The sequence below is a fragment of the Notolepis coatsorum genome (genome assembly GCF_963971535.1).
Source record: "Notolepis coatsorum genome assembly, chromosome: 13".
Lineage (NCBI taxonomy): Eukaryota > Metazoa > Chordata > Actinopteri > Aulopiformes > Paralepididae > Notolepis > Notolepis coatsorum.
The window spans coordinates 110536211-110550714 of record NC_140177.1 but is presented as its reverse complement, the minus strand read 5'-3'; the positions used below and the strand labels follow the sequence as shown (position 1 = coordinate 110550714).

The 14504-nt window shown below is 42.6% G+C and overlaps 1 protein-coding gene across 4 annotated transcripts in view; it reads left to right on the top strand.

The window, feature by feature from the left end:
- Positions 1-14504, top strand: part of LOC311239536 (SWI/SNF-related matrix-associated actin-dependent regulator of chromatin subfamily D member 3-like) — a 208108-nt gene that overhangs the window by 98993 nt on the left and 94611 nt on the right. For 3 of the 4 annotated variants that reach the window (XM_084327858.1, XM_084327859.1, XM_084327857.1), the window contains 3 exons: positions 5566-5688; positions 12740-12862; positions 13081-13176. The exons of the other annotated variant lie outside the window; for it this stretch is intronic. In XM_084327858.1, the coding sequence (XP_084183984.1) occupies positions 5566-5688; positions 12740-12862; positions 13081-13176 (342 nt within the window). The remainder of the gene's footprint in view (positions 1-5565; positions 5689-12739; positions 12863-13080; positions 13177-14504) is intronic. 4 annotated transcript variants of the gene reach the window in all.

Sequence of the window (14504 nt, the reverse complement as noted above, 5' to 3'; positions counted from 1 at the left end):
AGCTTGTTCGCGCTCGCTCGTCTGTTGCGCTTGAAGTCGATCGCGTTCGGTGGAGGCTGCCAGGGTGGCGATGAGTGCCTGCGCCAGCATCTTGTCCGCTTCGCTGGGGGAAGACACAGGCGGAGGTGATCGGCTTCTGGCAGTGCTCGTTGGAGATCCGTTCTCCTGTCGCGCTCCGAGGAGGTCCATCTCCTGGGTGTGCGTCTCTTCTGGTGGTGGGTCGGGTTCCGTCCCTGGAGGGCTTTCTTTATCCTGGAGCTCTCCGGGGACTACCTCGTTGACGTTGGCGGGGGGTAAAGTCATGTCAGGTCCCTCCTGGTCCCCCCCGTGGGCTTGGTCAGTTACGTTAGAACCCACTAGGGTCTCTACTGGCGGGGTCGCCTGGTCGGTAGGGTTTGACATACTTTTACTATCCGCTTTTTCCGCTTTTAACGTCTGTATAAAGCTAGGTAGTAGACTGGCAGCGTAGTCCTCTAGGTAACGAGGTGGCTGCCGTCTGCGCTCCGGGCGATCTAGCTTAGGAGAACCGTTTGTGGAGTGTTCATCATTGGCCATGTTAATATTAATATTATATTAATATTACGCTAATTACCATCCGGCTCGAAGGACCAATTTTAACTGAGGGGTACAATTCCCTGACTGTATTAAATAAGTATGGTATCATTAAACCACTACTGTCTTATGTACATTACTACTGGCCATACAGTACACAGGTATATGAGATGAACACCTCCACAATGACACGGTTCCACAACAAATATGGGTTAGAATAATATTTATTAGCAGCACGAAGATTATCTTACATTACTTGAGAATTAGAGTCGCGCTTGTAAGGCGAAGGATGTGCATGAATAGGTCAAAAGCGTAAGTCCATTAGAATATTACGCAGGAGATAATGAATACCACCTGTATCATAGGAATTATATCTATGGTACACTAGTAGGTCCGCTGGAGATAATAAAAGGGTCCCTCCGGTTGTAAGCCAGCAGGGGGAGGAATGTTCGAATGCAAAAGTCTGGATCACCGAGGAATCAATAAGCTCCAGCTACGGGAGGCGGTACATTTCTCCCTTGATCGGCAGACGAAAGCAGCAGCTATAATCCAAGTATGCTTGCAGCATAGGTGAAAGCCAGCCAGCCTCTCCTAGAGACGGGCTTGAGTGATGTTCCTCACGGGTAAATCCCACACAGTAGTGGGTGTAGACGATTCTCCTCCGCTCCAACAGCCACAGGACCAAAGCAATAATCCAGCCGGAAAAGGCTCTGCATTCACCGGTGTAGATTCTCCGGTGCGCGGTACTTCACATTAACTAGGTCGAACTTGACGTTATTCCACTAAGCTCTGACACTTTTACTGTCCTATTCGCACGCGGTTATAAGTGCTCTATTTAGATGCACGGTTGCTTACTTCACTTGGTCGTTGACTCGTGATGAAGGCTTTACGTTTGAGGGTAACACGTTTCTAGGTTAACTAACTGCTGTATCCACCTGCAACGTATTTATACGTTAGGTGAACAATCTAGTACCAGCCTCATTTCTGTCTCGTATTCTTGCGCAGAGCCGGTCATGTCCAGGCATGTCTTGGCGGTGACTTTGAACTAGACATTGGGGGGTATGGCCGTGGCGCCTAGGGGATCGCTTCCAATAGGAGAACGAATATTATGGTCTGTCCTGTACCAGGTAAAGGGATATTCCGTGTATATGTACAGAGAATATACAAGGGATATCAAACGATATACAAATAGTATACATGGGATCTCAAGCAATAAATATATATATTCGGTTTAATCTGACCCTTTGTAACAATAACCGTGCTGTAATATGAATGCCTTTATTAGTTGTGTTCGATTGGCTATAATATGATTTTTAGAGGCATCTATTTTGAATGAATGAATGAATGAAAACTTTATTTAACAGATTGCAGAATGGGTACAATACAGTACGGCTCAATACACACAATTGTTAAGGGGATGCAGACCAGAGAAAGACGTTTGTCTTGTTTACATCAGGGTCCCCCCCATGTTGTTGTCGGTATTAGCCTAATACCGACAACAAAATAGATGCCTCTAAAAATCATATACTATTAGGTAGCCTATATGAATTACATATAATAGCAGCCATAGCCTACATTATGCAACAGTAACTTGCGCATACCAGTGTATGCGACGGACCAGTGTATCATACCTTATATCATATCATATTCATATTCATATAATAGTTTACTCTATCAGCATGTAATACGTTCTGAGTGTGTATCTACCTCAACTCCTTATTATTTTGCGCATAGATTGCAGAAATACGGGAACGTTTTGATTTATATTAAAAGGCTTTGACATTGTAAAACTAAATACGTGGAATTCTGTAAGCATAATACAAGTCATATCACCCACACGATATATGCTCTGTGTCCAGAGCATGTATGCTTTTCATTCATGGGCTGGAGTGTAGAGATGAACCATGGCCTGGAGGCTGGAGTGTAGAGATGAACCATGGCCTGGAGGCTGGAGTGTAGAGATGAACCATGGGCTGGAGTGTAGAGATGAACCATGGGCTGGAGGCTGGAGTGTAGAGATGAACCATGGGCTGGAGGCTGGAGTGTAGAGATGAACCATGGGCTGGAGGCTGGAGTGTAGAGATGAACCATGGGCTGGAGGCTGGAGTGTAGAGATGAGTCATGGGCTGGAGGCTGGAGTGTAGAGATGAGTCATGGGCTGGAGGCTGGAGTGTAGAGATGAACCATGGGCTGGAGGCTGGAGTGTATAGATGAACCATGGGCTGGTGGTAAGGGGGTGCAGCTCCCTTGGTAGCCTTGTGGGCCAACAGCTGGGTGTTGAATTGGATCTGATACTTCACACAGGGAGCTTGTGCTGGGAGTGCAGGAAGGGAGTAGCATTGGAAGATTTGGGGAGGTTGATGGCAAGTCAGAGTCGCAGCATTCTGGATGAGTTGTAGGTAGGGGTGTAACGATTTGACCCCACAACGATTCGATTACGATTCTTCAGGCAACGATTCAATGCATCATGAAATAACTTCATTTGACCACAATTCGATGCGATGCGATTCGATACATTTTCGATCAGTTAATTCCCCCCCCAAAAAATTATACACAAATGTGGCTGGGGGTACTGATTCACTCAGCATGAATGGACTATAGGTCAATACAAAATCAACATAAAAATAAATAATATATATATATTTCTTAATCAATTAATAATTGATTCTTACATTTTCAAATCGATGCAATTGAATCGTCACCTTAGGATCAGTGCTTGCATTGCGATGCATTGTTACACCCCTAGTTGTAGGGGCTAGTAGAGAACTCGGGAGACCGTCTTGGAAGGAATCACAGTAGTCAGAAGACTAGAGACACTAGAGCGACAAGCGTGGACATGAAAGACCCTGAGGAGTGGAAGGAATGAGCTTCAGTTAGCGTGGGCCATACTCGACAGCTGGTTGTCGAGGATTGTTGATAGTCTGGGGGGAGATCACTGGTTTCCTTTCTTAGATCATCCATGGAATGAAGTCGTTATTGATGTTTTTTTTCCATACTAACATCTTTTCTACCTGAAAGTATCTTTTAGTTTCTTTAATAGTTGTCATACAGAAGTACAGAATACTTTTGTACAAAATGCTTCTTACTGTTGCGCTCCAGAGACTGTGCATGACAAGATAAGTATGAAATAAAAACATAGTAAAAATTAGAAGAAAAAAAAAAGAGGTCACAGTGTTCAGTTTAGACATATGTACAATGTTCGTAGACGTAGTTACCATACAATATACAATACTGTGCAGTGTACTAATATACAATACTATACTATATAGTGCAAGGCATAAATGGACGAGGTGCAGTTTAGGTACAATTCACAGTAGGTGTACGAGTTGTAGTGCAAATCCTTTATCAATAAATATAAAGTGTAAGTGTGTTTGTGTGATCTAAAGTGTGGAGAGTGGGTGCTGCAGTGTGTTGTTTGTTTGAGTGAGTGTGTGTGTGCGTGTGGGTGTGTGTGCTGTGTGCATTTGATGGTTGTTGCATAGTGATTATTGTTCGTTTAGCGATTATTGTTCGTTTAGCAGCCTGATGGCCTGGGGATAGAAGCTCCTTCTGAGTCTTTCTGTGCTCGCCATAAGACTCCGGTATCGCTTGCCTGACGGCAGCAGTTCAAAGAGGCAGTTGTTCGGGTGGCTCGAGTCCTTAATAATTCTCTTAGCCTTCCCCTTGCACCGCTTGTTGTAAATGTTCTGGAGGGTGGGAAGCCCCCCTCTAATTGTGCGTTCGGCTGAACGTGTCACTCTTTGTAGTCTGCTACGGTCTTGTGCAGTGCTATTCCCAAACCAGGAGGTGATGTTGCCGGTCAGGATGCTCTCTATTGTACATGAGTAGAAGTTCCTAAGGATCTTCTGACTGACTTGGAACTTCCTTAGGCGCCTGAGGAAGTAGAGGCGTTGTCGTGCCTTCTTCACAACACTGTCAATGTGTGTGGTCCATGTCAAGTCCTCGGATATGTGGGCTCCGAGGTACTTGAAACTGTTCACTCTCTCAACTGGTGCCCCGTCGATGCTGAGGGGGCTGTAGTCCTTGACCCCCGACCTCCTGAAGTCCACAATCATCTCTTTTGTTTTGCTGACGTTCAGGGAGAGGCAGTTCTCCTGACACCACTGTGACAGGTTCTCTACCTCTTCCAGGTAGGCCCTTTCGTCGTTGGCAGAGATCAGGCCCACCACTACTGTGTCATCAGCAAATAAATCTTATTTATTTCACGCAGTCTTGTTCCAAGCAAAAAATTAACAACTTAAAAGAGATTGTTTTGAAAAATCTTAGTTAAGACCAGGGCCAAAGCACCCCAAAGAGCAGCAAAATGTAAATTATTGTGCAATCAGTAGCCTGTTGTTTAGACCAGCAGTAGAGCAGTAGCCTGTTGTTCACACCAGCAGTAGAGCAGTACTCTGGTTCACACCAGCAGTATCACTGGTTTCCTTTCTTAGATCATCCATGGAATTAAGTCGTTATTGATGCCGTAGTCTGGTTGTTCACACCAGCAGTAGAGCAGTAGCCTGGTTGCTCCGCTACTCTTTTATAATCACAGATGGAGCTGATCATTATCATGGGTTAAAAATCCATGATTTTAAACCATTCTGTCTCTGTTTGTACCTGTCTCAGACCAAGAGAGAAATTGTCTCTCTCCGTTACCATATGCTGTTCCTCCCTCCCTTTCTGTATTTGATCCTCTCTCTTTCTCTCACTGTCTCTTTCTCTGCTTCCCCTGCTTTCCCTCCTCCTCTCCTACACCGCAAATGTACTGCATTTATATATATATATAATATTACATAATAATATAAATATTATATAAATAAATACAAATGTATAATACAACATAAAATTGGTTCTATAACATGTATTTGACAAAACAAACAGATTTGTCTGTACTTTCACTAATATACAATTAACATTAAAATGTCTATTAATAAAGTTTTTGTTTATCCAGTTTTGATGGAAAGAAACGGCGTGTTTCTATAGTAGCGTTAGAATCACTGATTCATCTCACTGCACTAATCTCCCCATCTTCAGATTCGTGAGCTGGTCCCTGAGTCGCAGGCTTATATGGACCTCCTGGCTTTTGAGCGCAAGCTGGACCAAACCATTATGCGAAAGAGGGTGGACATCCAGGAAGCACTCAAAAGACCAATGAAGGTCTTTTGCAATCCATGCTTGAAAGTCATTCTCTTGATCATCAGAGCCATATTTATCATGTCACCACATGACAAATGACAGTTTGTGTGATTTTTGTCTGAGGCAGTTACAGTATGTGAAGTTGGACAGCATGTTAAGGTATTTTAAGAATCAGATCTGAACTACTCGTAAAAGTAGTGATTAATAACCCAAATTAATTTTGAGTAAGATAATTCAACTTCTTTCATTTTGAAGTAGTTAGTATCAGCCATTTGACTTGGTTATCTTCACTAATGCATACAACAATATTAACAGTTCTAACAGGTCAACACACAGGGTACATGACATAGTGCAAAGACAGCACACTGACGGACATTAAACTATTGAACGAATGTGTAAATGTTTAAGCCATGTACACCACAAATGATGGCAAGATGGCGGCGCATGCACAGCGCAATCGGTGTCTAGTTTTAGCTAATTAGCTGTAATATACCTACTTGTCTGCTCACCCAGAACAATCTTGCTTTCATATCATACACCCGACCATCTCTTTTGGACGTCGGATTACAACAATTTGACAAGTTATCTGCAATCTTCAGCTCCCCAACGAGATTGCTTGGACACCTCGTAATATCACCACAGTGCAGCCAGCTGGCCGAGCTCCTCGCCCCCGCCGTAATCGCAGGCAGAAGAGGGGTACGTGCGGAGGACTGCATGCTAAACTAACTATCTCCGCACCACCTATCGTTACCCAGCATCCTGCTCACTAACGTGCAGTCTCTGGGCAACAAAATGGATGAACAGCAGCTGCGGATCATCAGTCATAAATGGATTAAGGACAGCAATGTCATGATTTTCACACAACGCTGGCTTGATAGCCGGATTCATGACGGTGCTATTGAGCTACCAGGCCGCACTCTACAGGGCGGACAGAACAGCTGATTCCAGATCAGTTGATGGGTTACTCCAACCTAAAGACAGTGTTCCCCAAATTCCACCAACATGTTCCTTGCCCCACAAGAGCAGACAAAATACTAGACCATGTTTACTCCAACATAATGGGTGCATCCAAAACGGTTCCCCTCCCCCACCTGGGGACAATCAGACCACCTCTCTTTGTTCCTTCTACCCAAATACACCACACTCATCAAAGCTGTGAAGCTCTCAGTTAGAACATTCAGAATATGGCCAAGCTCAGACACAAGCTAAGGGTTAAAGAGCACTTCAACAACTCCAACCGCTGACTCACGTGGCAGGGCATCCAGGCCATCACAGACTATAAACCCACCAACAGCTCTCCCCCAACCACTGACCCCTCCCTCCCTGCTGAGCTCAATAACTTTTATGCCCACTTTGACAGGGACAACCAGGAGGCGCCCACCAAGGCTGCTCTCCCTGCTAACCTCCAACCCCTCACTCTCTCCTCCACCGACGTGTACCACACTGAGCAGGACTAATGCACGTAAGTTCACATCACCGAGATGCTGGACTGGGGAGCGCACACCAGCCACGTGGTGAAAAAGGCCCAGCAACGCCTCGGTCACCTCAGGAGACTGAAAAGTGTTGGCATGGGGCCCCACATCCTGAGGGTCTTCTACAGAGGCACCACAGAGAGTATACTGACGGCATGCACCACCGCATGGTTTGGAAACGCCAACCAGAACGACCGCCAAGCACTGGAGAGAGTGGTGCGAACGGCCGAATATAGATAGAATATATGTTGTGTACTATGTTTACAAATCTACTACGGTTGAATTAGCATCTCTGTGACAATAAAATTATCTGAATCTGAATCTCCTCAGCGCTACATTCCGCCCTTTCCCACCTGGATGAGAGCAATACCCATGTGAGAATGCTGTTCATCGACAGCTCTGCATTCAACACCATCACCCCCTCCAAACTCATCTCCAAACTTGGTGACTTTGTGGAAACCAAGGACCTTAACATTAACCCCTCTTGTCTGCAACTGGATACTTGACTTCCTTAGGATAGACAATCTCACCTCCACCCTCACCAGGACAGGTTGAGTGTGTCTCCAGCTTCAAATTCCTGGGAGTCCACATGTCCAAGGACCTCTCTTGGACCCTGGTCACCTCGTCACTGGTCAACAGTGTTAATTTTGTCAACTAAAATGATGACGAAAGATGTTCGTCAACGAAGGTTTTTTTCATGACGACGACAACGAGACGTGACGTTAGGGCTGGGCGATATGACCAAAAACGTTATCGCGATAAAATAATTTTCATATAACTCGATATCGATAATTATCGTCGATATAATGTCTGTCAAGTTTAATTAACTTCTTATGCTGCTGCGAATGTCTCGAGTCGAGTTGATGTCGTCATCAGTCCGCGCACGTTAGCAGTTAGCCGACAAGCGGAGTATCTCATGACAATGTAATAAATATGACACTAAAATACTCTCTTCCGCCACAATATATTGAAACGACGTCCACTGTATACCCCACACTACTATAAACGTGGCCTCAGAATTCACGCCACACACACATACTCGGCACGTAAATATATAAAACAGCGCCGTGCAAGCTAGTTATCCTAGCCAGCCTGTTGTTTCTAAGCGGTGTATTCCATGACAATGTGCTAAATATGACACTAAAATACTCTCTTCCGCCACAATATATTGAAACGACGTCCACTGTATACCCCACACTACTATAAACGTGGCCTCAGAATTCACGCCACACACATACTCGGCACGTAAATATATAAAACAGCGCCGTGCAAGCTAATTAGCCTAGCAATTAGCCTTGTTGTTGAGTGAGTCCTACCTCTGGGTCTCCTTCCGGGTCTCCTTCGCTCTCGGCCATCTCCTTCACTGATTGGTTGTTAGTGCGTGTGCTCATATCCAAGCTTGGAAAATCGATATATCGAAACTTTGCAACCACGTTTCATGTTTATTTCGAGGAAATAATTTATCGCGATAGTTATCGTTATCGTTTTATCGCCCAGCCCTACGTGACGTCACGTTATTGAAGACCATGTCACGCTAACGAGACTAAATAGTTTATTAAATATCGTTGACCACAACTGAGGACACAAAAATGTAATTTACAAAAACCAGGACGAAATTTCTCTTCATGTAGTTCAAGTTCAAGTTCTTTAATAGTTGTCATACAGAAGTACAGAATACTTTCATACAAAATGCTTCTTACTGTTACGCTCCAGAGACTGTGCTAGACAAGATGTTGATGTATGTTGATATTGTTGACTAAAACAAGACGAGACAAAATAATTATAACTTTTCTTATTGCCATCGTCCCGACAGAGCAGTGTGACAGGGAGCTCTGTTATTAGCATTAGCTGAAGAGCTATTTGAAAAGCTAGTTTTAGCTTTAACGTTACCTTGGCTAAAGTTGGGACTATTCATAATCCAGCTGCAGACCTGCAAGCAAAGTACAGCAAGTTGGCAAAGGAGTATTCCAAGGTAAATCACTTTTTCACCAGTAACGTTACATTCTTTCCATCTAGCTCACGCTAACTGGCTAACCTAGCTCACGCTAATGTGGCTAACTGATCGACCTCTCGCACACAATTAATGACATGTTGCGGACAGCCATACCGGTGACAATGTTTAGCTTTTAGTGCCAAATGATAAGAGTCTGAGGCAGAGTCTCAAAAGAGAATGTTGAATATTTATTGTGCATTAAAAATCACAACAGACCCTCTGCTACTAGCTGACCTAAACGGAGCCTTCTGGAAGCAAGTGCAACAACGTATAATGTCCGTGTGGAACCAATGTGCCAACAACCTTTCCGTGGGTGAAGCATAGTTGTCATTTAACACTTTGATCGCCATGGTTAAATTCATAATTTACCATCCCTCGCCATCTCTATTTGTCTATGGAGAAGTTCCCCTTCTTTGCAGGGCTATAACTTTTTTAATTGTATTGCTAAATTGACATTATTATGGCCCATTCAATGTCCTATATCTATTGTTCAGGGTGTAGCAACGTTATACTTTTTCATTCACATATTCATACTAAAATACGGTCTAAAGTATAAGTATGTTTTTATCGTTTTCTGCAGCTTTCTCCAGAACTTGATTTATAGCCCTAAATGCATTATATTGATGATCAAATACAGTTTGGTAGGAATCTGTGCGAGATAAAAAATTTCAACTGGATGTGCTTCTAGGAGTTACTACGTATGATCTGATGTTGACCGGATGGGCGGGGGGTCGTTTATAATTCCGTGGGCAATGTTATATCATTCATCTAGTGTGGGTGATATGATCATCAGAGCAGTTAGTAAAGAACACGTTGGAAAATAACGCTGGATCTTACCGTATCTTCCTCGCGCCGTTGGGCGATGAGCGTGGAGCAGAGATATTCATATTATGGGATGTAGAAATACCCGATCCATTTCCAGGTTGTATAATAGTATATACGTCCAAATCATGTTGTTTGTCGAGTTATTTGCAACCGATCGACATCCATTGTGTCAAGATGGAGTCCTGCTAATGATAGCGAGTGCCTTGACGAAATATGGGTGAGCACCACTTCATCCACATGACTTCCTGTTGGGCGATCTGCCGATCGGCCACCAGATGGCACTCTTGAACCGTTAGAGAGTTGAGTGGAGCTCAGCAGTATATCTCAGGTCCCCGGGGGAGAAATATGATTTCGATCACAGATTTTTGAAATATTGATATCAAAGACGTGTTACGGCGTCTTCGGCAGAATGAGCATGGCGGGGAATGACGAGTTACGGCGTTTCCGGCGATTAAAGTGTTAATGATACTAATACTAATCTATACAATCACCTGTTGTTGAATAAATACCATTACTTTCTAGTTATTACTAAAAAACAGTATATATAAAACAGTAGCTGTAAAAAAGAAAAGAAAAAAAAAGTTTTATAATTTATATAATATATTTTTTTGTACTAAAAATAGACACAAATGTCATCCGTTTTCGTCGACAAAATCTAGACTAAAACAAAAAAGACAAAATTTAGACAAAAACTGACTAAGACTAAAATGCTCAGACATTTAGTTTACTAAAACTGACTAAACGAAAAATAAATGAAGATGACTAAATATGATGAAAACGAAAAAGGAGCACTTGACACTTGACTAAGACTAAAACTAAAATGAAAATAGCTGCCAAAATTAACACTGCTGGTCAAGAAGGTTTACCATCGCCTCTTCTTCCTGAGGAAATCCCACCTATCCCCTCAGACTCTGGTGAACCTTTACCGGTGCGCCATATAAGGCATACTCAACAACTGCATCACAGTCTGGTACGGCAACTGCATTGCCTCAGACCGGAAAGCACTGCAGAGGGCGGTGAAAACTGGCCAACGCATCACCGATACATCACTCCCTGCAATTGAGTCTATTCATCACAAACGGTGTCTGAGGAAGGCATGCAGCATTGTCAAGGACACCTCTCATCCCAATCATGGACTGTTTGCCCTCCTCCCCTCCAGGAGACACTACAGGAACTTCCACTCCAAGTCAAGCAGACCCAGGAACAGTTTCTTTCCCTCAGCTGTCATCTCCCTGAACTCTGTACCACAATGAGAGTCTGTACATAGTACCTGCATATACTCCTTTTTACATATCTGTAGATACTATATCTATACATATCCCTTACCTATTCTTATTAGTTACGTTGCTGGCTAGTACGACTTACTACCATAGTGTCTTTATACCTGTATCACCATACATAATAATACTACAACTCTGTACATACATCCGATTAGCACTATTACTCAGTAGTACTAATTTATATATTTTATACACAGTTTAACCACCTGTACATTGTATTGTAATAGTACAATGTATACTATTGTACTTTACGGTTACATTTGCACTCTGGTTGGATGCCAAACGTATCTTTGTTGTAATGTACTTGTGCTGTATGACAATAAATAGTCTAATCTGAAATGAGAGAGAAAATAAGTTGATTTGTGAACTACAGTTAAATAATAAAAATAATAGTTTCCCTAACACTGACAATGGACCATATTCACACAGAGACCATTTTGCTCTTATGTCATGCTCAGGTTGGGATTCCTTAACACATTGAGCGCCACGCCCCTTCCGGGAAATTAGGCCTAGTACGACAACGCCTTAATCAATGCGAGGACGGGGATATTTGCGAGTGCTTAAAAATAAAATATATCTTAAATTATGGCTATGGGTGTAATACACCCGTCGCTTATCAATGACTTGCTTGCAGTCAACATGTACTAAACTGATTCGGTACATTTCCGTTTGATACCGTTTTGAATAAGAGTATAGTTTTGGTGATTTCTAGTAATTCCAGAGAAAGATGCGATAATAGGCCTTTAGTGGAATACACAAAACACGTTGTCATTTTTCGGCTGATTTATGAATAGTTTTCAAATAAACGCTAGATTATTGATAGTATTGTGTCCTTATGCACGATACAGAAGCGGGCTGAAAAATCGCTTATTCATGCCTTGCTCAGCGCCAACGGCACGCACACACACACACTCCGATGGCGGTGAAAGGAACATCTCATTAACCCAAGACTTGTAACATAGATTCCTTACCTCACATCTGATGTTCTGCAAAAAGATTAATCCAATTCCTGATTGCCATTCCAAATATTGATCGCGTTTATTGATCCAACGTTATATATCCAAAACACATAATCCATGCTGCTCTGAGTGTCCCCAGTCCATCTGTAATAACGATACTGCATGCCCGAGAAGGAAAACCTGGACCGGAGTTTTTTTTTAATGCACATCCTCAGCCAATCCAATCCAATGATGTGCAATACCATCCGGGAGACGATAGGCAGTGGTATTTACCCTTTTGCGAGCTCAGACCCATTCCCAACGATAACATCAGGTTGGATGGATGAAAATGAATGGATATCGCTAATAAAAGAAATAACGATTAAAACCCGACTATACTCGTGATTGGTACTCAAGCGATGGTGAGTTAACCCGACTATACTCGTGGTCGGCGCTGAATGTGTTAAGAGCAAAATGGCCACCATGTGGATATGATCAATGTTTACTAAGACAACACCACTGTCGCACACCAAAATATTTAATACTTTAATATATTTTACACAGCAAAAGAAGAAGCTACGGTTATACCTCTCCAACACATTCAACCCTGCCAAACCAGAGGCTGACGACTCTGATGGGACCATTGCATCGTGGGAGCTTAGGGTGGAGGGCAAGCTACTCGACGATGTGAGTTTGTCTCTGCAAGATCTTTGGATTGTGATGGCTGTAATTGATGTCATGGGTAGTGGCTAGTGGGTATTACATTTCTTTTTTTTAAATCAAATGTTTTTTCTTTTTTTTCTCATATTTTTTGTTGAAAGTGAACACACAAACATCTTTTTATTTTTATTATTATACTTTTCTTTTTTACTTTTTTTTTTACCTGGTACCATCTCTCTTCACAGCCGAGTAAAATGAAGAGGAAGTTCTCCTCCTTTTTCAAGAGCCTGGTGATTGAACTGAACAAAGATCTGTATGGGCCTGACAACCACCTTGTAGAGGTGAGACCATGTACACACACACACACACACACACACACACACACACACACACACACACACACACGGTATACGCACCTGTAACCGGAAGGTCGGCAGTCAATCCCCAGACTGATGGGAACATCTGGATGAGGGCAGTGAATGAAAAAAATGCTCTCTCTCCCCTCCCCCCACACCCACCGTTGACGTGCCCTCGAGCAAGGCACTTAACCCCCGGCTGCTCCAGTGGAGCTGCTCAGTAGCCAACCTTGTCAAGACTGTGGTTGTTACTGGGCAGCTCCCAGGTGTGAGTGTGAGTTACTGTGTGAGTGTGAAGCATGGGCGTTGCTGAAAACGAGCATACATGCTCAGCAAATCTACCCTAGATAAATAAAGATAAGAAAAAGAAAAAATTATAATAATAATAATAATTATTATTATTATTATTCGTATTATTCTTATTATTATTATTATTATTATTATTATTATTATTATTATTATTATTATAATAATAATAATAATAATAATAATAATAATAATAATAATAATAATAATAATAATAATAATAATAATAATAATAATAATGATCTGTGTGTCACCACAGATAGAAGGCCATTACCAGAGAGGCAGATCAGACAAACTATGACCTTTCCTTTTCCTCTCAGCTGCCTGCCACAGCTAATGAGCCTCCCAGGTCTATCACCCCCTCCACATGCCATTACAGCAGAGAGAGGGAGAGAGAGAGAGACTTTTCACAGAATGTTTAGAATGTCCATTTTTCCTCCATGTTGGAAGAGACACGGGTTGATAATGTGCAAAACAACAGCTGCTATGTGTTGATATATGCAATGTATCAACAAAAATGTCACAGTGGAACAGCAATGTCATGCTTTTCCAATGCTTTACCGACTCTTCCACTGCACATAAATTAGGCATTTTGTTTTGGAAGCAGGTACCAGTGGTCACAGGCAGCCACGTTGGAACCACTAGACGAACCATGAATGAAAACTTTATTTAACAGATTGCAGAATGGGTACAATACAGTACGGCTCAATACACACAATTGTTAAGGGGATGCAGACCTGAGAAAGATGTTTGTCTTGTTTCCATCAGGGTCCCCCATTTTCAATTCATATAGACATTTATGACATACACAACATACATGACATTTATGGCATAGGGACATAAGGTATTTAGTACTGATACATTTGTGACATAAACGGTATTCAAATATACAGTACTGTTACCCCTAGATCCTGACAGAGTATATACATATGATTGGGAGGGGACTGTACATTAGGAGGGGGTGGGTGGGTGGGAGAGAGATATACATACGGCAGGGAGGGAATATA